Below are 25,632 nucleotides of genomic sequence, written 5' to 3' on the forward strand. Positions count from 1 at the left end.
AAACGTCTGGAGCGTAGGTGGAGGGAAGACTTCTCGGAAGACAGGAAGGCCACATATAAAACTAACCTAAAAATGTATCATTCTCTCATAAGGAAGACCCGTGCGGCACATTCTAATATGAAGATTGAACTTGCCAACAACTCCTCTAGAGAATTGTTTGTGATTTTTAAAGAACTTTCGTCCCTGGACAGAACCTCCGCCTCGAGTAAGGCCTCCATTGAATCCTGCAATCTGATTGCAGATTACTTCTCGGATAAAGTGGAGAAAATCTACTCCACTTTCCCGGAGGAGGCCCGTAGTAGGAAAGCTGACTGGAAGGGAGTATGCAATTTGGAAGAAACCTCCTGCCTTTCCAGCTTCAGCCTCCCCTCCTTAGAGGACCTAAAATCTATAGCTCTGCTCATCAAGTCAGGCTCCTCGAAAGAACTCATTAAACCAGATAACATGAGGGAGAGTATGGACATTCTAGCACCATACATTAGACACCTTATCAAACTCTCCTTTGGGGAAGGAGTAGTCCCCCAAAGATGGAAGGAGGCAGTGGTTGTCCCCATTAGAAAGAAACCAGGGATTAACGCCAGCCAACTGGATAATCTTCGACCTATATCTCTCCTACCTTTCTTCGCCAAAATTGCAGAGAAGGTGGTGAATGCTCAGATAACGGATCATATGAATCAAGCCAGCCTACTCCACCCCACGCAATCCGGCTTTCGAGACTCATATTCCACAGAGTCGGCGCTACTTCTGTCCACTGAAACCATCCGTTGGCTGGTCGATGCTGGACAGACAGTGGTGCTGATTCAGTTGGACCTCAGCGCGACCTTTGATACCGTGGCCCATCCTGTGCTGATTCAGCGCCTTAAGGAGAGCGGAATAACCAGCCTGGCGTTGAAGTGGCTTTTCTCCTTCCTACAGGACAGGAACTTTCAAGTATCCCAAGGGCAGTACTACTCAAGGAACATCAGACTAGGTCAGGGGTACCCCAGGGATCAATATTAAGCCCTACGCTTTTTAATCTGTACATCGCCCCTCTGTCAAACATCATTGATAAATACGGCATAAGCATCGTGTCATACGCGGATGACACGCAGCTTGTCGTATCCTTGTCCCAATCTCAGGAAGAAGCTGCTGCTAACTTCTCGGCGTGCCTCCAAGAGCTCTCAGTCTGGATGGCTAACAACTGTCTAAAGCTTAATGGCGGGAAGACTGAGGTCCTCATTGTAGGAAACAACTCCCGAGATATGGTCGACAAGCTGGTGGCCGCAGACTCTGGGCGCCACCCCCATCCCCAAGAAGGAGGTCAAAAACCTGGGGATATGGCTAGACCCCACCCTCTCTTATGATCACCATACTAGGACGGTGGCAGGAAAGTGCTTTGGCATAATAAAGGCCCTTCGGAAAATCTTAGATGTGCTCCCAGTAGCGGCCAGGAAAACTCTAGTCCACGCATTTGTCACCTTTCGCTTGGACTATGGGAATGCACTCTCTATAGGGGCCAATTATTATGCTTGCAAAGACTACAGTACATCCAGAATGCCGCCGCCCGCCTGGTCCTGATGCTTCCCAGAAGAGCCTCATCAAAAAAGGCACGTACTACTCTCCACTGGCTCCCTATAAGAGAAAGAATCATATTTAAAACTATGTGCATTAGTCAGCGAATTATGTTGAGGAAAGGCCCAGAGTACTTGCACAGTCTACTGACCCCTTATAGACCTACCAGAGCCCTACGTTCCCAATGCGCAGGTTTGGTGAAAGTCCCAGTTATAAAAAAATCGAGAAAGGGAGGCCGCTCTTTTTTGCCACCTGGCCGCTAAGCAATTGAACGCTCTTCCTCTAGACCTCCGCATGGAACAGTCGGAGAATATCTTTAGGAAAAAACTGAAAACTTGGCTTTTCCAGGATTAAATTCTATGCTTTCCCATGAGCTATACTGCTCCATCCTTTCTGATTCCTCCCTGTGTTCTCTCTGACCGCAGCGCGGGGACACACTAGTCAGTGTAACCAGGCGCTTTACAAACTCTTTATTATTATTATTATTACTGATAGGCGCGAAGTGACTCAGCCACATTTAATTTTCCTCCAAAGAAGAAAATGTAGGAAACTTTGCCTGAAAGCAACAACAGAGGTGTTCTCTATACCCTAAAAGAGAGAGGCTACAGAAAAATGCCAAAAGAAACAAGGCTGTGATGTATGTCTATGGTGGGGTTCATTGGTGGCCCTGGCATATTGCAAATGGATGCCCCCCCCCCTTCCCCCAACTGCAGAAGGTGATGAGGGGCCTCTGAGACTCCCATATCTTAAAGATCTTTTTTGACCTTGGGATGCTTTGTGGCTTGAAGTAAGGGTTGCCTTGTCCTCTCCTGCACTTCAGGAGCTGCAGGGGCCTATGTTTTACCCCTGCTAGCGTTGTTTTTCTGAAATTTAGAGCCATATTTATCAAAAGATTGCATCGCACTTGCGCCACGCACAAGGGGCAAGAGCAACGTAACTCTTAAGTTAGATTTATCAAGCCACGCGGCCCTGTGTGGCTTGATAAATAAAGAGTAAAGCAATGCAGTTCAAATCGCTGCGTTGCGTTACTCTGCTCCAGGGAGGTGTTCCATGGGAGGACCATGGGTGTTTCCCCTCACCACCCGTGGAGTTTGGCACATTCCACATTTACCATTACAAGAATTACAAGAACAAGATATAATTACTTCTGTTGAGGCAACTGAATGGTTGGCTCCAATTGTTGTCGCCAACAAACCCAATCGCGATATAAGATTATGTTGTGATTTAAGGTCACTCAATAAGGAAGTTGTCGTTGACAAATTTCCTTTGCCTAATATACCTTTTCTTGGTATGGTGGAATATTATGGAAAGTTCATCAAAAATTTGGCAAGTAAATCTGGTGGTTTAAGAGATCTTTTGGGAAAAAACAGGGAATTTAGGTGGTCGGATGTATGTCAAAGGGAGTTTGAGGATATCAAGAGAGATTTAGTTGCTGCTCCTGATTTGCAAGCATTTGTTCCTTTTGAAGAGACATATGTTATCACAGATGCAAGTTCTAAGGGTTTGGGGGCAATTTTGAAACAAAGAAGGAATGGACAAGAGAAGCTTATTGCCTGTGCTTCAAGGAGTTTGAGAGGTGCTGAACTGAACTATACGGTCATTGAGAAAGAAGCCGTGGCCATATTTTGGGCTTTAAAGAAGTTCAGGAATTTTTTGTGGGGTCAGAAATTTAAAGTTTGTACCGATCATAAACCACTAAGGGAAATTTTCATGGTGAAAGGTTTGGATAATGTTTCTTCAAGGATCAGAAAATGGGTGATTAGTCTTCAAGAATTCTGTTTTGGAATTGACTATATTCCAGGTGTGGAGAATGTATCTGCGGATTGTCTTTCACGTCTTGTTGATGACTCTCATGAAGTTGTTTATGAGGAAGTTGACTGTGAAAGTGAGGTAAATGTTTGTGAAATTACCTCAGGTGTCATACTTGAAGAGGAATGGTTGGAGGAGTGTAGTAAAGATGGTGAGATTAAAAGTGTAATTTCTTCTGTTACAAGCAATTCTGATTTTGACAAAGTCTTATCTAAAGTTTGGTATTTGATTAAGAATGAGTTGTCTGTGGAGAATGGTATTCTTTTAAGGGGTTCTAAGTTGATTCCTCCGAGCTCTTTAAGGAAAAGGTTGATTGAAGAGGCACATCAAGGCCATATGGGAATTGTAAAAACAAAGGAAAGGATTCGTAGTTCTTTTTGGTGGCCAGGGATGGATTTGGAAATTGAAAGGGAGGTGAGGGAATGTTTGCAATGTAAGGTAAGTGATAAAATCTTAGTTTCTCGTACTGCTCCTATGATTTGTCGTAATCTTCCTAATGGACCTTGGGAAGATATAGCTATTGATATTGTGGGTCCACTTTCAGGTGAACATCGGACTCCTTTCTTGATAGTTGTAATTGATCTTTATTCAAGGTGGGTTGAGATCTCTTCTGTTTCGGAGGTAACCTCTTCATGTGTCATTGTTTTTTTTAAAGAAATTTTTAAAAGAGAGGGTTTTCTGAAATCTCTGTTGTCAGACAATGGTCCTCAGTTTTGTTCTGGTATGATGTCAGATTTTTTGATATCTTGTGGTATTCAACATAAAAGATTTTCGGTTTATCACCCAGAGACCAATGGAACCGTAGAAAGGTTTAATAGGGTGATAAAGGAGAATATTCAACTTTCTAGGGTTAATGCGTTAGATTGGAAGGAAGAATTGCAAAAGTGTATTCTGGCGCATAGGTTTTCACCTCAGATGTCTACTATGAAAACTCCATTTGAATTATTTAAAGGAAGAACTCCTAATACTAGTTTGAGTCCAGCATGGATGTTCTGGGGCAAAGGGGTAAAGGATAATGGTATTGGTGAATGGAGATTAAGAGAGATAAAATTGCGTTTAAAGAATAAGTTGTGTTTTGATGAAAGGAAAAGGGTAAGAGAAGGTAAAGTTGCAGTTGGGGATGAAGTAAAGGTCAGAGCTCCAGTAGGTTCTTTGTCTTGGTCTAAATACTCTTCTCCCATGAAGGTTATCAAATGTTTTAGTAATTCTGTGAAGTTGGAAAATGGATAGATATGAAATTTAAATCGTGTTGCCATTGATAAAAAATGCAATTCTGATATGGATTCTTGTGCACATCATTCTGTCTCTTTTATTAGCTCAGAAGTACCTCCTAATAGATTTAGCACACGTGTAAAGAAAGTTCCAACTTATCTCAAGGATTACACCTCTTGAGAGTTTCTTTATACTTTCTTATGCTATGATTCTTTTCCCTGCATTCTGTTTTATTCTGTGATTTTGATGCTTGCTTTATGAAGCTGTTATATTTGTATTTTATCTGCAAGTTCTATCTTGTTATAAGAAAGAGGATGTGTAGTATTCTCTTTATATCTATTATATGTCTGTACCATGGAACATAGAATGTTAAGATGATGAATATTCCTGTGTATTCAGTTGCTGCCTAGTAGCTGATGGTTAGGGTGTTAAGAATAAACCTTGCTTAAACCTACGACATACTTCTACGTTTATTTACATCTTTTCAGGGGGCATCAAAAATTATTGTTGCACCAGGAGCCACCAACGCTAAAGTCAGTCCTGGAGTCTAGTCCTTGAGCCTTGCAGCCTACTACAACATACCTTCAGCTCTTCCAAAAATCATGCAGTGATGCACGCACGCTGCAGTCTGACAGCTGTTTCTAAATGATGTGGCCTCCCTAGAAAACCTGTGACAGACTCTTCAAGACTGGCCACCTAATAGATATCTATCCAAAGTCTGCTGGGTGAGAGATACAACTCTGGGGCAAAGGACTCCTTCCCCCGATTGTTGGGGCTGCAGGAGCTTACGTTATGTCAAAGACAGCACACCTAGGCAAATTCATGTAAATACCTGCACTGTGTCAAAGAACGCAGGACAGACATTATACTAGCACTCTGTCTGGACATATAGTGGCACTTGTGATGCAGAAAGGTAACAACACCTGAATGTTGAGATCTGAAAGTCAGACATGGAGAGGCAAATAGTAGAAGAGAGTTCACGGACACTGAGACCGAGAATGCAGATCTCACACATTAGGACAAAGATGAATATGCTGAACGTGAAAACCAAGAATCATTGGTTGCACTCACACAGGTTTTGGTAATGTCGCATGACTCAGTCACTCCTACGGAATCCCATCATTGGGTTAATATAAGACAAGCGGGTGAAGTAAAAGTCATTATAGTGTGATGCCTAACAGCGCCAGTGCTGCACTACATAAAAAACTATAGAACATACCATGTGACATACATAGTCGCTGTGGCGCACAGTACAGCTTCCTGTGACATAGCTGATGTTGTTGTGCAACATATTCTAATTTTTTGTTTTTTCAGTCTAACAAGAAAATGCTAATAGCCCTGGCTCTTTTGCAGAATGGAGTCCCCTTCACTGCTCTCTGCTTCTTCACCGTCACCTCAGTTTGCCGTTGTAAGTCTTTGTGAACTCTTCCTAAGTTGTGCATCTCTATCTTTTCCTAAACACCAGTCCAAACATTGCATAAACAAGACCTATTAGGAAGAGCTGAAGTTTTCCCGTCCCTCTAGAGAGGCAAAGAAAGGAATGTTCTCAATGTTCTTTCAGGGATTCTTCTTCAGAGCTTAACAGATGGACGTGAGAAGGCTTCTCTTTAACATGTGGCTGCCTTCAATATGATAGCAAATGTGAGCGGCCCTGACCTTATATGGCCTTACCTAAGATGGCCGGTACAACATCATCCACCCTTCCCTTTAATAATGGCTAGCACGCAGTCAGCAGCCCTGTCCTTACCTAAGATGGCCAGCACTATATCGTCTCGAAGTACCTCCATGGAGCCTGAGCAGATGAAGTAGAGTGCCTGCATGGCGTCTCCTTGCCGGATCAGGTACTCGCCCGGGGTGCAGAAGGAGGGCTTGATGCTAAGCGAGAGCGAGCGCAGGCAGCCCCTACTCGCTGAGTCAAAGATGGGCAGCTGAAGGATCTCCTTGTTCAGGTGCATGGCAATATCTGCCCTCAGTTCGTCCGGGAGGCTGCGCAGGAGCTGGAGGAAGGGAAGGACACAGCCATCAGGGAGTTACAAAAGCACTCTCCAAATTCTTCCCTAGTAAGAGTTGGGTTGGATCGCAACCTCTTCTTTGGCATACCTTTTGACTCAACATTTCTTCTTAGAGACAACACTCATGGGTGTTTATGGGCCCCCATGGGATATAGGGCCATATGTATCAACACCCTCATTTGCGATTCTCAAATAGCGTTTTTTTAGAAATCGCTATTTGGGAATTGCAAAAAGGGATGTATGTAAAAAATCGAATTCTTTTAGTGATTTCTTAATATTCCTTAATTGCAATTAGCAAATTGTGAAATCGCAATTAAGGAATACTTTCCCATTCATTTCTATGGGCCAGGAGGCCCATAGGAATGAATGGGAAGTTATTCTCAATTTGCGATTCGCAATTTGAGAATCGCAAATTGAGAATAATTTCAAGGGTGCAAGGGTGTCATAAGGACACCCTGATGCACCCCTGAAATTTACATGTGTGGGCATATGGCGCGCATACATGCCACAAGCGCATGTATGTGCGCCACATGGCACCTTCACAAATGGCAAAAAGTGCATTTGTGAAAGAAATCGCAAATTACCACCAACTTGAAGTTGGTGGTAATTTGCGATTTCTTAAGGAGAAATCGCAAAACTTCAGTGGTTGCTGCATAGCATTTAAGGAATCGCAATTTGCGATTCCTTAAATGCTTACGTAAAGTTAAGGAATCGCAAATTTTGCGATTCCTTAAATTTGCATTGTGATTATCCTCATACATACCGTTTTCCGAATTTTGAGTCGCAAACGCTGCTTTTTTGTGATTCGCAGCGTTTGCGAATCAAAATTCGGTTGATACATATGCCCCAGAGTGAGCTACAAAAGTGCAATAAAGAAATAGTAGTTAAAGGAGTAGTTGAAGTGGTAGTATTAGAGGTTGGGATGGTAGCAGCGGTAGTAATAGAAGTAACAGCAGTGAGAGGAAAAGCAGTAGTATCAGGGAGAGAGAGTAGGAGAAGGGCAAGAGTAACAAAAGTAGAAGTGATGTGAGTAGCATTAGTAGTGGAAAGTTAATTTTTTTTTAATTCTTTTTTATTTGCACAGTGTTTATATATATGTACACACAATAGAATTTGATGACATATTCATAAGAACAGTGCATTTTTCCTCTTTTACCCCAACCCACCCACTCCGGGCGGCTGCTAAGAATCTCAGTTTATCTTCCTGACAGCCCTACCTAATCACAGGGTCTTTAATTCCCAATACACCTTCTGCAGTGTAATCAATCTTTTCTCCATTACTTCCCCTAAGTGATTTAACAATTTTCTTCTACCCATCCTGCCACTGGCGCCCACCTTTTAACACCCTTAATTCGTGCATGGATCTCGTTTCCCGCATACACTTCTTTTTTTAGGTTATAGTATGCCAATAAGCCGGAAAGCCACTGCTGGATAGTTGGGGGGTTAGGATCTAGCCATGCGGATACTATACAAAGTCGTAGGACCGCTATAGCTATAAATAGTAGCTCTTGACCCGCATACCCCCTGTTCAGTTTCCGCAACCCCTAAAACCATCATGCAAGGAGATAGGAGACATTCTATTCCAAGAGGTTCTTTAAAGAATTTAGTGATATGTTGTTTTAGGCTCGTGAGTGTATTGCAGGAAGAAAAAATGTGAACCAAATCTGCCTGGTATAAAGCACATCGAGTACTGTATGTCCCTTTACCATTCCCCCATTTAGCTATCTTTTTAGGAGTATAGTATAATGAAAAGCATGTCTTATAATATTGTGCCTGTAACTGAGCCGGAATTAAGACCTTCTGCGCCATCTCGAATGAGTGCTGAAATAAAGCCTCCGATATCCAATTTGCTCTTTCCATCTTAGTGACCACCGTTCCAGATCATCTTTCATCAGAGCATTGAAGAGATTATAGATTGTGCGTATGGAGGGATCCCTGCCTCCTACTAATGTGTTAATTATACAATTTCTGGAGAAGCCAATTGGTCCACCTCCCTTCAAGTGCATAATCCCTAACTTGGAGATATTTTTAAAAATCTCTCTGCTCTATCTTGAACGTTTGTCTAAGATTTTCAAAATAAACAAATCCTTCGACAGAAACGAAGGACCCACATTTCAGTAAGCCCAGCTCACCCCATCTTTTAATCGTTTGATCTTTAAATATTCTAGGCAGATTTGGGTTGCTTAACAATGGTGTGTAAAAATTCAGTCTTCCGATACCCAGTAATCTACAGACAGTTTTCCAAATTTTAAATCCCCCCTGGTAAGGTCTTAAATCTAACTTTTTTATAATGATTATCATTTATATAATGCCATACCCATCCCTAAGCTTCATCCCCTAGTATAATCTCAAGTGGATTCGGAGCCTCTCCAATGCTTCTATCGGTCGGTTTCTCTTGCACCAAAACCCAGTTGTATAACTGTGTGGTAGCCCAGTAATACAATCTAGTGTTGGGTAAGGCCCACCCTCCTCTTTCCCTGGGGAGCATGAGAAATTTGAAGGCACTTCTTGGCTTGGCGTATGCCCATATAAATTGGGAGAACATATCTTCCATTTTCTTTAGACATTCGTTCGGCAATTCTAGTACAATTGCTCGCAAAAAGTATAACATTTTAGGGAAAAAAGCATTTTTTATAGCATCTCATCTCACAATAATAGATAGATGAAGGTTATTTAGCCTATGTAAGTCTTGCTTGGTTCTAGTTAATAGAGGTTCTATGTTGTCTTTGACGATATCATCTATTTTAGCAGATATACATATATCCCGGAAAGTTAGGTTTCATAGTATTTGTAGTAGTTGTAGTAGTAGGAAGAGTAGCAGGGGGACAGTATGACTAGAAGGGGAAGCTTCTGCAGTACTAGAGGGATGTGTAGATGGGAAAGAGTAGGAGCAATACTAGGAGTAGAGGTTACAATAATGGTAGTAGTAGTGGCATAAACAGGAAGTGAGGAGTAGAGGATGTGTAAGCAGTCATGTGAGTAGAGTAACAGTAGTAGATGTAGTAGTGTGATGAAAATAAATAGTTGCAGTACAGAAGATGATTTTCAATGCAGATTTCTGTACAGTTTAAGAAATGCATACACTTAATGAACCAACATAGACCACGGTTTAACCCCCTAGATAAAATAGGGCCATACAGGGAGGAACGAGTGCAAAATCAATCAAGCTTTAGAAGGTACATTCCACAACATCTTGGAGGACACTCGACCTCACAATGTATAACTGGGCCCATTATTCATAGCGCTGAGCGCACTTTCTACTGAAAATCATCCTAGAGATGGACCGCAGACAAAACCATTTCATCAATAGGAACCAACACCCCTTGCCCTTAATTTTCAACTCTACAGGCAGACAGTCCTCTTCAAAGTATCAGAGGCATGTGTTAAATATCTGTCTGGGCCATGGTAAGGGTGCAGTGAAGAGAGACCATAAGCAGGTTCCAGTGGGAGATTTGTCTCTACTGCTTGTCATACTTGGTACCCTGATTTTATGTCAAGACAGGAGGCTAGCATTATGCATAATACTTTAATTTCCCACTTCTGAGCAGCACCTTTAAAAGCTCATGGAACATTTTAAAAACATCACAATCAAAAAGAACTTTGACAAACATAAGTAGCATGAAGCCACCATCTTCCTCCTCTTTTGTTTGCTGCTTCTGAGCGGATAAGTTTACATTGGATTTGATATTTGATATTGAGTTTTTTTGATTTGATGATTGAAATGGTTGAGTTAATAACTCAATTTATGGGTGAGTGTTTGGGAAGTATGGTTGTTTTGTTTATTTAAGACCTTTTAGAAATGTTATGGCTAGAATGTGTTTTAGTTTTAAAAGGTAAGTGTAGAGAAGGGGTTTTTATTGATAATATTTGATAGAGAGTAGTTTGATATTTGATAAATGAGAATTTGTTCGAGAAAGTAACGAGGAGATCAGCAAGTGCAGAAAAACAGTAGACGGTTGTTTTTCAAATAAGTGATGCTCGTGCTTACCGAGTTTGCTTCGGTGAAGGGTAACGGAGCTGTTAGAGGGCTCGAGGGTAGCAGTGAAGTGTAAACAGTGACGCGTTCACGCGTGAGGTGTGAACGCTGATTGGTTAACCTTTGGATTGTTTTCAATAGAAAATAGGCCTTGTTTTGTGTGCGAAGGCAGTTTTCAATGGGGATTAGCTCTGCGAGGCTGGTTCCCATAGAAACAAGCGTTCAGGCATATTTAAAGAGTTTTAAAAGAGTTTTTTATTTAAGAGGAGTAGGAGGAAATTAAAATAGAAGATAGAGTCATCAAATGAGGTACAAGAAAAGTTAATAAGGGACATAATAAATAAAGAAATAAAGGATTCTATTCAGGAGTCAGTAAAGCAGGCATTAGGGAAAAGAAAGCATAATGAAGATGAAGAATATATTTCTGTTTCAGAGGAAGAAAATGATAGAGGACCAAGAGGAAAATGTTTAGCAAAAAATAAACATTTGGTAGAAAAAAGAAGGGTACTCTCAGCGGTACAAAGGAGAGCCAGTTATACACTGGAAGGAGAGGACGTGCATCGGGAGATGCACAGAGTGATGAAGAGTTGGATAGATATATTCTAGATTTGGAATATAAAGATGATTTGGGAGAGGAAAATGAAAGTTTTTTAAAAGAGAAAGAAAAGGATTCAGTGGTTGATCCTTATGGTGAAGTGATGTTTAATCCCAAAGAGATTAGACACCCAAGAGGGAAGGATTGGTGGTCACTAGAACATGTGGTGGATTACATTAAAGCTAGGCTGAGGAAGCCACTTGAAATAGAAGAAAGAAATATTATGAGAGCAGAATGCTCGAGACCTAGTATTGAAGATAAGATAACAATGACTCTGAATATTGATCCTGATTTGATTACATATATGTTCAAGATGGGAAAAGACCCACATAAGAGTTTAGACTGTTCTTTGAAGCAGTGTCAGGATAAGGTTCTTGATATCCTAGGGCCTTTGGCAAAAATAGTTGATGCAGTAGAGGAGGCCTATTTAAAGGATGTCAATCTGGATCTTTCTTTAATGCTTGGATGGTGCCAGAGAGCAATTAGTTTTTTTTAGGAAATGCGAATGCTAGTATCATATCTGAAAGGAAGAAAACTATCCTTAGGAGGATAAATCCAAGATTAGGAAATCTAGCATATAGAGAAACAAGTGAAGAAGCTAAAGGTCTTCTTTTTGGAGATGGAATGGTGAAGTCTTTATCAAAGTTTGTGAATACTTTTACAAGTCTGGATAGAGCGCAGTTTAATATGCGTAGAGTGTTCAGGCACAACAATAGTTTTTATGGACGAGACGGTTAGAAGGGGGCAAGCTGCCGGCTGTGGAAATAACAGAGCCCATTACCAAAACCAGGGAGGAAATTATGGTAGAGGACAGAATAATTACAACCTGTTTCCACAAAGAGGAAGAAGCAGGACACATGGAAATAGAGGAAGAGCTCAAGGACAGTCACAGAATTATAACCAGGATGAGTATAAAGACTGGTATTTTTTCTATCCCGAAAGAAGTAGGCGGAAGTTTAAAGTATTTCAAAGAGAAATGCAAAGGGGTGACAAAAGATGTCTGGGTTCTAGAAACAATAGAAGGGTTTCGAGTAGAGTTAATAACATTTCTATATCAGGAAAAAGAACCTGTGGAGTTAAGGTTTCAGGAAGAGCTAATGGTAATAGTGGAAAAAGAGGTACGTATGATGTTAGAAAAAAATGTGATTACAAAAGTGGGAGAGAAATAAAAAGGGTTTGTAAGCACTCTTTTTCTAGTGGAGAAAAAAGGAAAAAGTTGGAGGCCTGTAATACATTTAAGATGTTTAAGTCAATATGTGATTTACCGACATTTCAAAATGGAGGGAATTCATTTATTGAGAGATGTTTTGCAGGAAGGAGATTGGTTAGTGAAGTTAGACCTGAAGGATGCTTACTTCACTATTCCGATTGCAGAGGAGAGTCGGACGTTTCTTCAGTTCAGGTGGAAGGGTCAGTTGTATCAATTCAAAAGCGTTCCTTTTGGACTTTCCTCAGCGCCATGGTGTTTCACCAAGTTGATGAGGACTGTAGTGGGATTTTTGAGAGAGTGAGGAATAAGGATGATAGTTTATCTAGACGATATTTTGATAATGAATCAGGATTATGTGTTTTTGAAAGAACAATTGAGTTTTGTAATTAATTTTTTACAAGAATTGGGTTTTCTGATAAACTTAGAAAAGTCAGTTTTGGAGCCTGTAAAGAAGGTGGAATTTTTGGGTTTAATGGTGGATACTGTTTTGTCAGTTATGTCTTCCGGAAAAAAAGGTGAAGAAAATAAAGCAAGAATTGCAGGCAGTTATAAACAAACAGAGAGTGTCTTTGAGGAATCTGGCCAGGATAATTGGTCTGTTGAGTTCGTTAATACAGGCAATTTTTCCAGCTCCTCTGCACTGCAGAGCTTTGCAAAGATTGAAGAAGAGAGGTTTATCAAGAGGTTTGTTGTATGGAGACATGGTAGATATTTCTGTGGAGGCAAGAGAGGAATTGATTTGGTGGAGAGAGAACATGGAAGCATGGAATGGAAGGGCCATTTTTGGTGTTAGCCCAGATTATGTTTTGGAGAAAGACGCGAGCAACTTAGGTTGGGGCGCAGTTGGTCTTGGGAAAGAGATTGGTGGAGTTTGGTCTCTTTCAGAGAAGTAAGGACATATCAACTCTTTAGAGATGAAGGCAGGTTTGTTTGCTCTGAAAAGTTTCAAGGACAGTTTGGTAGGAAAATCAGTTCTCTTAAGGATGGACAATGCATCAGCTGTTTTCTTATATAAACAGACTGGGTGGTACCCGGTCGAGAGATTTGGCAGAGTTAGCGAAGGAGATATGGGAGTTTTGTTTGGAACACAAGATTGGGCTAAAAGTGGAATATCTGCCAGGTGTATGGCATGTGATGGCAGATGGCAGATTGGAATTCAAGAAATATGGTGGACTACAGCGATTGGAAGTTGAGAGAGGACATTTTTGTACAGTTGATGGAGAGGATGGGTCCATTGGAAGTGGATCTGTTTGCATCGAGATTGACAAATCAGCTAGAGAGATACGTGAGTTGGAGACCAAATCCGGGTGCATTAGCAGTGGATGCGTTTCAACAAGATTGGACAAGGTGGAAATGTTATGAATTTCCACCGTTCTCAATGATCCAGAGAGTTCTGGTGAAAGTGAGGAAGCAGAAATGTCAACTAGTGTTGGTGACTCCTTTTTGGAAGAGTCAGGCTTGGTTTCCTTCAGTAATGGAGTTAGCGGTGACAGAGCCACTAGTAGTTTGGGCCTTCAGAGGTCTTTTGAGGAATGTAGAAGGAGAGGAACATCCCTTGGTGGAGTCAGGTTCTCTCAAGCTTCTAGTTTGGAAGATATCAGGGGTTCAAGAACATACACAGAGCTTTCAAGAATGGCTGCAGAGTTATTGTTTGAATCCTGGGCACCAGGAACAAGAAGAAGGTATAGAGGATCGTGGAGAGTATGGCTTTGTTGGTGCGTGGACAGTGATTTGGATCCCTTGGAAGCAGATGATGTACAAGTAGCTAATTTTTTGGGCTAGTCTTTTTGAAAAGGGTATGTCCTATAGGACTGTAAATTGCTCTAGATCAGCAATTTCAGCCGGTCATTCTTTAAGTCATGGTACGACTATTGGTAGGAGTCCTTTAGTTTGTAGGGTCATGAAAGGTATTCGGGTGTGAAGGCCACCTGAATCGAAATACAAGTCACTGTGGGATGTAGATTTGGTTCTTAAATTATTCATGGCCTGGCCTAGTAATACGTTTTTGGATACTAGGCAGTTATCTTTTAGAAGGGTTTCTGATGTACGGGCGTTGGAAATTTCTCATAGATTTTACCAACCAAATGTGTGATGTTTGAAATTTGTAAAAGGACAAGGACTATGTCAACTTCTGTGTTTTACCCATTGTTTAATGCCTGTACAAGTTTGTGTGTAGTTAGATGTTTAAAAGAATATGAGAGTAGAATGTTGGAGAAAAGGGCAGATGGGATAGAACAAGTGTTGATTTCTTATGTAAATCCGTATAAGGCAGTTTCAAATGCAACTATTGCTAGATGGGTTAAATGTGCAATGAGAGAGGCTGGCGTAGATGTGAGTAAGTTTACTGCACACTCAGTACGCGGAGCAATGGCAAGTAAGGTAAGCATGTTAGGAGGTAGATTGGAAGATAATATGAAGGCAGCAGACTGGTCTTCTGCCTCTACGTTTAAAAGATTCTATTTTAAGTCAGTAGAGCACGTTTCCAAATGTAACATGCATAATGCTAGCCTCCTTTCTTGCCATAAAATTGCGATTCTAATAGGTTTACTGTACTTAGAATCTGGGATTTTATTAAAGGAGGCTAGCATTATCCCTCCTGCCCTTCCCTGGGTGTAAAAGATGTATGTTTTGGAATTAAGATGTCATGTAATTCTTTGGATGAAAAGTTCTTACTATGGTAAGAAGAATGTTATATTTATTATATATTTTTCCTTTTGTAGAGAATTAAATGTTGGATAATTCTCGTATGGATAAATAAGAAGGGTATCTGAAGAAGAATTGGAAGAGGCAAACGAAAAGAGGAGGAAGATAGTGGCTTCATGTTACTTATGTTTGTCAAAGTTCTTTTTGATTGTGATGTTTTTAAAAGGTTCCATGAGCTTTTAAAGGTGCTGCTCAGAAGTGGGAAATAAAAGTATTATGCATAATGCTAGCCTCCTTGTATTTAATAAAATCCTGATTCTAAGAACAGTAAACCTATTAGAATTGCAATTCTAACTGGTCTCTCTTTCACCCATCACATGTGCCCATGTACTGTAAAACACACAGCAGATGTATTTACAACAGGAATTAAGAACAGGTGGGTACAAATACATGATCAACCGCTTCAGGTGCTAAAGTCTTCTTCAGTTAAGCACACAAACACCCAAAAGATGATGGAAGGACTGCTTACAATCAGTCTAACTACTGGCAACTGCTTTGGGTAGCATTCCAGAACATTGTTCTTTTGCCCACCATGCCACCTCAGTTTGGACCGAGCCATATGCAAATCAGTCTCAACCCTGCTCCAAATAGAACAGTCCTGACCATACTGCCAGGCCAGGTCCTCTCTGACCTGAACACAAGCAACCCAAGACCAGTTTTGCCTGATTGGGGCTTGTCAGTCAGGTGTAGCTGTTCTCCCGTTAAGCATCATTGCTCACACCTTGTCGGCTCTATTTCATGATTGCTCTGGTGAATTAGAGGGTACAATTCAGGAGTGTTGTTCGAAACCTCTTTCCTCAAGGTATTTAAATTACAGCATTCTCCAGGGCTCTTAGTTTGTGACTCTATGTCCCGAGGGGTAGCGAAGGCAGGTGTTTCTGCTGTTTGTGATCACCTTCCACGAAGTCGCTCACCTTGTGTGTGTGTGGGGGGCGGGGTCAGAAGAAGACAGCACAGGAGGGATATCTGGAACGAGCATGAGAGAGTGGGGGCTGGAAGAAAGGAGGAGAGAGGGGTCATGTACAGATGGATACTGGTGTTAGGCTTTGTTTATAGGTTTTATCACCTTCCGCATATATTTTTCAATGTATCATTAAGGTGGTGTTATTAGGTTAAACATTATAAATAAATAAATCAAAAAAGGAAACTGTTAGGGCTTCGACCGCTGGGATGCTATCGGCATCTCGACCATTGGAGATCTGTGGCAGAAGGGGCAGGTGCTACCTTTTCAGACACTGCAACAGCAATATGACTTGGCGCTGACAGAACGTTTTAGGTACACACAGGTGCGGCATGCGTTGACGACAGCGTTCAAATCCGGAACAGATATCCCAGAGGCATCCCCGCTAGAAGACAGGCTCCAGACTGACTTTATGCCTTCGAAGGCGACATCTCTAACCTATAGGAAACTGGTAAATAACTTACCCGACCCACTAGAAGCCCTGCGGGAGAAATGGACGCATGACTGTGGTGACATTGATGACTCAGAGTGGCAGGAAGCCACTTCATTCCCGAAAGAAATAGGTATCCTTTCGCGTCTTCGCCTAGTCCAACTCCGTATACTTCACAGATCATATTACACAAGGGATGCACTACACAAGATGAAGAGGATAGCTCACCCATACTGCCTGAGGGGTTGTGGGGAAATAGGTAGCTTCTACCATACGATATGGGAATGCCCCCACATTGCACACTACTGGGTCCAAGTGATGCGCACCATGTCGCAGTCTGAGGAACTCTCCATACTGCCTGACCCCAAGCGATGTCTCCTGAACATTTGGGAGCCCAACGATCTCACACGATATGGGCAGATCTGGATGACACTAGGTATGATGGTGGCGAAGCGGAATATAGCGCAGAGGTGGGGAGGGGGACTGTCACCTTCAATATCGGCCTGGAGGCAGGATATGGACGCTGCGATGGTTGCAGAACGGGCAGTGTTTCGAAATAGAGGTTGTCCCAAGAAATGGAGTAGGGTCTGGGGAGCATGGAATAAATACAGAGGGAACATTTGCGACCCACCTTCTGATACGGAAAGCACTGGCTCTGATACGGAATAGAACTGTAGGTCTTAACTTTTGGTTACCCAACCGTGCTTTGATTTGTACAACGGATTGCTCCTGTGTTACAGATGTATTCTCACACGTTTCTGCTGCCTATCGTATTTTGAGTCTTTATGTGACACTGTAATGCATTGTTTTGAAATGCCAATAAAAATAATTTCAAAAAAAAAAAAAGGAAACTGTTGTGCAGTGGGCAAACTGTGTTAGAGTGGTGCAGAGTAAGCCAGTAATGACACGAGACAAGTGACTGGGAGAGGGTACTGATGGACAATAAAATGCTGTGGGGGTTAAGATTTGCCATGGGGTGCTAAAAGAAATGGCAAGGCAACAAGAGTGTGAAAAAGAGGCAGGCAGTGGAAAGTGAAAGGTGTAGAGGAGGGTACAGAGTGACGAAAAGGGTTGGACACAAAAGCAAACATGGGGCCGAGCTCTTGGAGGGCACTGAGTGAAACATGGCCAGTGTATAGGAAGAGTGCATGCTGAGTGAAAGAACAGGGTGATCTTGTAAACAGTGCACTGGAGGGAGCAAGTGGAGTTTAGGGAACATTGCTATTTTCTCCATGAAGAGTAGATTCATTGAATTCATCAACACTGAATTTGTTCTGCCTTTTTCACACAAGAAAACTTGCTTCACCAAGATATTCTAAATTAGTGTCTATCTAAAGACAAGGTTTATAAATCTTTTTTACCAAATATTCCAAATCTGCTTTTTAGGAATGACAAACATAGAAAATAATGTTAGGGGTAGATCTATGAATCCAGACCCCAATAAAAAAAAACACATGCACCAACTCACAGACCCACACACCTACTCAATCACTCATACACCCACTCACACACCCATACAGCCACTCATACACTCACAGACCCACAAAACCACTCACAGACCCCCATTCAGCCATCCACACATCCACTCACACACCCACTCATACACCCACTCATACACCCATACATCCACTCACACACCTGCTCAGACCCACAAAACCACCCACTTACACACCCATAGCTACTCACACACCCAATCACAGACCCACAAAATCACTCACACACCCACTCACAGACCCACACACCTACTCACACAACCACTCATACACCCACTTACACACCCATTCTGTCGTAATTTGGCAGTACCTGAATTAGCGTTTAGCTCAGCTACACAAGGTTTTTCTGTTTACTTGACCAAAACGTGTGGGGGCCATTTTGTATCTGGTGGCTTCCATTTTGCATGAACATGCGGCCTCGTGGTCAGCGTGCCCTTTCGTCCTTCCTCCATGCCAATGAACCTTTACCCTGCCCAGCAACAGGCTATTTTTAGCGATGGTCAGTTTCGCGCATGCGTACACACGATTTGTGGACTAACGAGTGGTCACTCCTTAGGAATGTTCCCCCAACTGACCAGTGGTATTAAGCCCCTCCCACATGCTGGCTATGTTCCAAAAATGTCCTTATATGTACCTAAAACTGTTCAAATGTATACCGCCTACCTTTTTATTTCCGTTAAACTGTATAAAAGAGGTCGCGCACCGATGTTCGGTGTGATACTTCTTGCATTACCGAAGGGTGCTGTAGGAATGTACCACCACCCCATGGGGTCTTAATAAACTTGTCTTTTGCATTTTCAGTTTCCGTGCCAACTTCTATTCTATGGTGTTCGAGAGTTTTTGCAGAGTATGTAGGCCTGACAGAACCCGATACCTCAAATTGGCGACCACGAAGGGACTCATCGGTGACTCGGATGCCCGAAGGAGAGGTCGCGACGGAGGACTGGAAACTCGCTATGGACGCGTACGCTGCCACTGAGTGACCCGAGTCTTGGCACCCATGGTGTTTTTTCCTTTCCTTCTGATCTGACCTTCCAGGTGGCACCGGTCTTCGACTGAGATCCTGATCGTTTGGCCTGTCGTGTAGTGCCTGTTTTGGCTGATTCGGCTACGGAACTTGGCAGTTGGAATCTGGACACTTTTGAAAATACTTGGTAAGCTTATGTTTGGTAAGGTAGTCTACTGACACTTACTGTGGCTTTTTGAATTTGAATTTGAATTTGAATTTGTATGAGTTAGCTAACGTTTGGACCTATGATTTGAATTATATGTGGAGTGCACCTCACATAGGCAGGCATGTAGGGATATTTCTCTGATTTTTAATTTGTTTGAAGGGCACACCGTGCGTAAAGTACATCTAGGTGCCATTTGTTGTAATATCGCGTTTCCGTGATATTTTTGAACATGCCTGTTCTCAGCACACTCCGAGGAATGTGCTGCTTTGGAAATGGTACCAATTACCGATTAAATGAATCCCAGCCGGCTCCCCCAGAGGGGACTCCTAATCGCGAAATGTACATTAAATTTGGCCTTCCTCCCATTATGTATAGCACATTATGGCATAAGTATACCAAAACTGATCGTGAGTTGCAATGGCCACTACATGGGTCATTTGATTTAAAAAAGGTTCAGTTTGTGGAACAATGTTTGTTTCAGCGCAGGTCTAGACAGGACATGTTTGATTGTGTGCGTATGTGGGAGAAAGCGGTGCGCGAACGAATGAAGCGTGAAGAAGCCTTGGCGGACAAAGAGCAGCGCAAGGCTGCTCGGGATAAAGCTTTACAGCTACAGGAGAAGGAATTGCAGGAACAGAAAGAGAAAGAGAGCCGAGAACGTAATTTACAAGTTAATGGTCAGTTTCCGATTCGACGTCTTCTTTATCCTGTCCTTACTAATGAATTAGATGATTTTTCATTGTTAGATCGTTGCCCGCCTCTGTATGTTCTGCCCACGGCTCCGGATGAGGACTCGGACGAGGATAGTCAGGATAAACAACGTACCAGGTTACCTACTGATCGTATGACGGAATTGCGTTCGGTTGCTCGTAAACTTAATGTTAATACTATAACTGTTTCAGGGGTTGATGATCTTATGAGTAAGTGGTCTGACAAGGAACGATTGTATTTTTTAGATCATTTTGCAGATGAAGTTGTTGACCGGTTTAGGAAAAAATCTCCTGAGTTGGAACCTAAAGATATATCAGTTGGTCGTGAGAATTTTCGTAAAGGTGTTTTTGCTCTTTCAGATGCGGATGAATTTTTCCAGCGTTTGATTCAGCTACGGGATGAGGCGACACGATTGCAAGCGGCGAAAAAGGCATCGGATCCATCAGCGTCTGGATCGACGGGAAATTCCAGAGAGTGCCCTATCTATGGATCAGATAAGAATGTTGCGGTTAATGTTATGCCTATGCGGGAAGCTGCTCCTTTGTATATCCCTCCTAAAGGGGATGGTACGGATGATGATAAGACGTCTAAAGATGCAAAGGGCTATTTTATGTATAATTGGGTTTATACGCCATGGAATAGAGCAGATGTTATGGCACTTAAGAATGCTTTGCCTGACCCCCGTAAAAATCCAGCAGCTTTCCATGAAGGTGTGGAGGGCGCTATTTCTTCGTGCATTATGACATTAGTTGATATTGATCTTTTCTTTGGTTTGATATTGCCTCCTGATATGTGGAGGGCGATTCATAAGTTTGACGACCGAGCGATATTAGGTGCAGAGTGGAAGGACATAACTAGAGCTGATGTAGAGAGGGAACCTGCATGTAAGCCGTGTCAATTGATTTTAGATTTACCGACGGCTATCTTAAATAAATTAAAAACGCTTGTCCCCCCTAAGAAAATTGATTGGACAGTATTGGCGTCTTGTAAGCAGAAGTCGGACGAATCGGTTTCTGATTTCTTTTCACGTTTTGAGGAAGCATTCCATGATTACAGTGGTCAATTATTAACAGAGGACACGGGCAGGCATTTGTTTGTAGATAAGTATGTGGCTAATCTCCTACCGGAGATTGCAAAACGATTAAAGGCTAGCGAAAGTTCATAGACCACTGCAACACCCGCTTCTTTATTAACTATGGCTCAGTATTATGAACGACAGGAATTAGAGGCTAAAGAAAGTAGTGATAAGAAAGCGAAGGACTTAAAGATGAAGGTGATGTTGGCACAGGTTCATGCTACGCAATCGAGAGGGAATGATAGGGGTAGACGAGGATCGTACGTTACGTCTCCCCCTCGTTCCGACATTTCTGAGGATCAGTGTGCATACTGTAAGCAGTTTGGACATTGGATTGCAGATTGTCCGGTACTTCGTGAACAGCGTAGTCAGAGGGGTCGAGGAAGTGGAAGGTCACGGAATAGTTATTCAGGACCGAGAGGTGGAGCGAATGATCGTGGTAGGTTTGACGAGAGGGGTCGTGGTCAGGTTGAAAATAATACTTTTGATCGGCGGAATCAATATCAGATAGCTGAAGGGGAGAATACTGAGTCTCAGGACAATAGATATGCATAGGATTGCGTAGGATGGGGTGTGGAATAGGTTGAGGTACCAGTCGATCAAAGGGGTCCATATATATCAGCACATGTTTTGGGCTCTACTGATCAGTTTCTGGTTGACACAGGAGCTACTCGTAGCGCTTTGTCCAAACACTTGGTTCCAAGGGCTCCCCTGTCTGGTGAAACAATTACAGCAATAGGGTTCGATGGAACACCTTCTCTAAGCCCATTGTCTCAACCCCTTACATTTCATGTTGATAAATTAATTGCCCCATGTCCGTTTCTATTATCTCCAAATACACCAGATAATATTATGGGACTTGATATGCTAAAGCATTTTCGTGCAACAATACGCTGTGCCCCTGAGGGGGTGCGGGTTATTTTGAATGAGAACTACCCAGAAATTGAGAGATCGTGCCTCATGCAAGAGGCCGATGCATTAGCTTCCCTTCCAAACACGTTATGGGCTACTTCCGATACTGATGTGGGTCAAATGATTATTCCTCCTGTGCGCATTACTGTGAAGGAGGGAGCGATTTTACCTCGTGTTCCTCAGTACAAGATCTCTAGAGAAGGCGAAATAGCTTTGACACATATTGTGAATGACTTGATAACGGCAGGGGTGGTGGAGGAAGTTCCCTACAATGTTTGCAACAGTCCAATTCTTACGATCTTAAAGAAAGATACAGATACTAAGATCTATCGTTTTATTATTGATTTGAGGGAAATTAATAAGATAGTTGTACCCCAGTATCCAGTAGTGTCCAACATTACCACATTACTTACTTTGGTTCCACCCACATCTACTACATTTACGGTGATCGATTTGAAAAACGCTTTCTTTTCGATCCCCATTCATTCTGATAGACGATATTTGTTCGGCTTTACATTAAATAATAAATCTTATAGATTTTGTCGAGTTCCTCAAGGTTACACAGAAAGTCCTAGCATTTACAGCCAGGCTTTGAAAAGACAGCTTGATTCCTTTGATTTGCAGTCTGGGGTGGCGCTTATCCAATATGTCGACGACATTTTGCTCGCGGCAGATACACAGGAGCAATGTGAAGAGAGTACACTCTCCCTGCTTTCTTTCCTTGCTGAACACAATCACAAGGTTTCGCGGAAGAAGCTACAATATTGTAGACCAAAGGTGACCTACCTCGGTCGTCTTTTGTCTAAGGAGGGACGTGCATTAACATCAGATCGAATTCAAGCAATTTTAGATACACCAGTCCCTTGCACGCAGAAGGATGTTTGCGCTTTCATAGGTTTGACGTCCTTTTGTAGGCAATGGATACTAGGATTTTCGTACATTGTAAAACCTTTGTTAGCATTGCTGTCCAAAACTGCACCAACTCCCCTTGAATGCCAGAGTGCTTTTGAACAATTGAGACAAGCTCTTTGTTCTGCACCAGTATTAGGTACACCAGATTATACAAAGCTCTTTACACTGTATGTACATGAGAAGGATGGGTGCGCATTGTCAGTCTTAGTACAATTACACGGAGATAAACAGAGACCTTGTGCATATTTTTCAGCGGTACTCGATCCTGTGGCTCGAGGACTGCCTGGATGCCTCCGAGCAGTTGCAGCAACAGCAGTAGCTATACGGCAGAGTGAGGGAATAGTTTTGTCACACAAATTGCTGGTGTTAGTTCCCCATGCAGTAGATGCGCTATTGAACCAAACGAAAATGCAGCATCTAACCAGTGCCCGTTTAACGGGATATGAGTTAACACTGTTGGCGCCACACATTACATTGAAGAGGTGCGCCACTTTGAACCCTGCTACTTTATTGCCATATCCTGTTACTGACACCCAGGAGGAAGAACAACATGATGGTGTTTTTCTGACTGACGAACAAACAAAGGGTCGTGTCGATTTACAGGACACGCCACTTCCAGATGTAGATGGGGAACTGTGGGTTGATGGATCGTGTGTGAGATTGCCAGATGGTACGGCTTCCGCAGCCTATGCGATCACGACACTCAAAACAGTGTTAGAAACAGCACGAATACCGCAAAAATCTGCCCAAGCAGCTGAATTGATAGCCTTAACGAAAGCATGTGAGTTAAGTGCTGGTCTATGTGTGAATATCTATACTGATAGTCGTTACGCCTTTGAAGTAGTGCACGATTTTGGCCTACTCTGGAGGGAACGAGGGTTTATGACCTCACACGGAACACACATCATGTACGGAGAGTTGGTATGTGACCTTCTGAATGCACTATTATGTCCAAAGAAGGTTGTGATAATAAAATGTAATGCACATAAGAACGTGACAGACAAAATAGGGCAAGGAAACGCTTTTGCAGATCGCATAGCGGGAGAGACTGCTATGTTGCAAAATGACTCCCCTATGTATGTGGTGAGATCACAAGCTGAGCGATGGCATGATGCTAGAGAAGAAATTCTAGACATACAGAAGTCAGCGTCTGAAGCAGAACTAGCAAACTGGGCAGTAGAAGGGGTATTGGATGATGAGGGTTGTTGGAGAAGCAAAGACATGGAAAAATGGAAATTACCTGCTGCTTACTTGCAAGCAATGGTTCAAATGACGCATGGGCTGGCACATATTGGAGCTCTTGCAATTACTAAATTGTTTACACGAGTTTGGGAGCATCCTGAGATTACCAGCACGGCTAGGAGAGTAGTGCAGACCTGTCTGATATGCCTACAGTACAATCCTGCTAAAGGGACCTATACTCCTAAAGGAGGGTTCATTCCACCTACTGCACCATTCGAAGTACTGCAAATGGAGTACATCCAGCTGGAGCGCTGTAATAACCTCAAGTTATGGTGTTTGTAAATTTTTGTGGAATGATAATGGTCCTCATTTCGTTGGGAAGGTAGTGGAGCATGTCCTGAAAGGATTGGGAATAAAGCAAAAATGTCATGCTGTATTCCATCCGCAGTCAGCAGGTCTGGTAGAGAGGTACAATGCGACTCTAAAGCTGAAGTTAGCGAAGATCGTGGCATCCACGTCTTTGAAATGGCCGGACGCTTTGCCATTGGCATTACTGTCTATTAGATCAGTGCCACATTCCCGATCTGGCCTCACACCCTATGAAGTGGTGTTCGGAAGGCCCATGAATATCTGGGGAGTTCCAAAGCCTCGTTTGATACATGATGTGCCTTGTATAATGATGAACGATTATTTGGCACGATTAACAAATGATTTACTTTCTATTCACCAACAGGTTCGAGAAGCGCTCCCCGACAATTCCATTGGAGAGGCTCACAATCTTCGTCCTGGCGATTATGTCATGATTCGAGTGTTTGAGAGATCCAGCAGTTTGGAGCCGAGGTGGCGTGGCCCTGAACAAGTGCTGCTGGCAACGCGAACGGCTGTGCGCGTCACGAATAAGAAACGGTGGATACATTCAACGCACTGCCGACGGGTCTCTCCGGATTTGGTGAATCCTACTGTGCTGTCTGACTACCGAGACATCTTGGACGCGGAGAAGAGCCCAGCTGTTACGCCTCACGAGTCGGAGGGAGCCTTCCCGGACCACACTGTTTCTGGTGGAGTGAAGTACAATCTGCGGCCAAGGAAATAATATTCTTTTATTTTTCGTGACTGGTTTGTAACCGTTCCGAGGTTTGTGAAAACGGAAGCCGGGAATATCAAGGGGGGGGATCAGTTCTGTCCAGTGTAGCGACACCCGTCTTGAATCTCGGAGAAGAAATCAGCGGCAGCCTCGGTTCTCAGCACTATATTTTTATTTTTTATTTTGGTTTTTTGAGACTTTGTTCTTTGTACTATGGCACCTATGACATTGAGAAACAGAAGAATTCTGGGTGCGGTTCTTTTTGTTACGACAATAGTGGTAATAGCAGTAATAGCTTGGACTATAGAAAGACTGTTTCCTGCACGGGACTATTTACTGCCTACCACTCCAAATCCATCTGAACATTTCCATTTTACTTTGCCCTATCATGAAGAGAGACATAGACAGACTTATTTGAATAACAGTTTCATTCAAATTTTACACCACACACACAATATGACAAATACCTCCAATTGTTGGGTATGTGGTATGTTGCCTGGACATCAGAAGAAAGGAGGAACTCCACTTATTCCTCTTCCTTTTTCTCACAATGGTTCGTGTAATGCTTGGTACACACTTCTCTTTACATTAAGATGGCCAACAAAAGGTGGACTACTTTTTCGGTTGAA

At 42.5% G+C, this 25,632-nt stretch overlaps 1 protein-coding gene across 1 annotated transcript in view; it reads right to left on the reverse strand.

The window, feature by feature from the left end:
- Positions 1 to 25,632, reverse strand: part of KCNH3 (potassium voltage-gated channel subfamily H member 3) — a 332,483-nt gene that overhangs the window by 82,290 nt on the left and 224,561 nt on the right. The window contains exon 10 of the mRNA XM_078658375.1: positions 6,320 to 6,569. Coding sequence (XP_078514501.1) covers positions 6,320 to 6,569 — 250 coding nt within the window. The remainder of the gene's footprint in view (positions 1 to 6,319; positions 6,570 to 25,632) is intronic.

The sequence above is a fragment of the Lissotriton helveticus genome, chromosome 1_1, assembly GCF_964261635.1.
Source record: "Lissotriton helveticus chromosome 1_1, aLisHel1.1, whole genome shotgun sequence".
Lineage (NCBI taxonomy): Eukaryota > Metazoa > Chordata > Amphibia > Caudata > Salamandridae > Lissotriton > Lissotriton helveticus.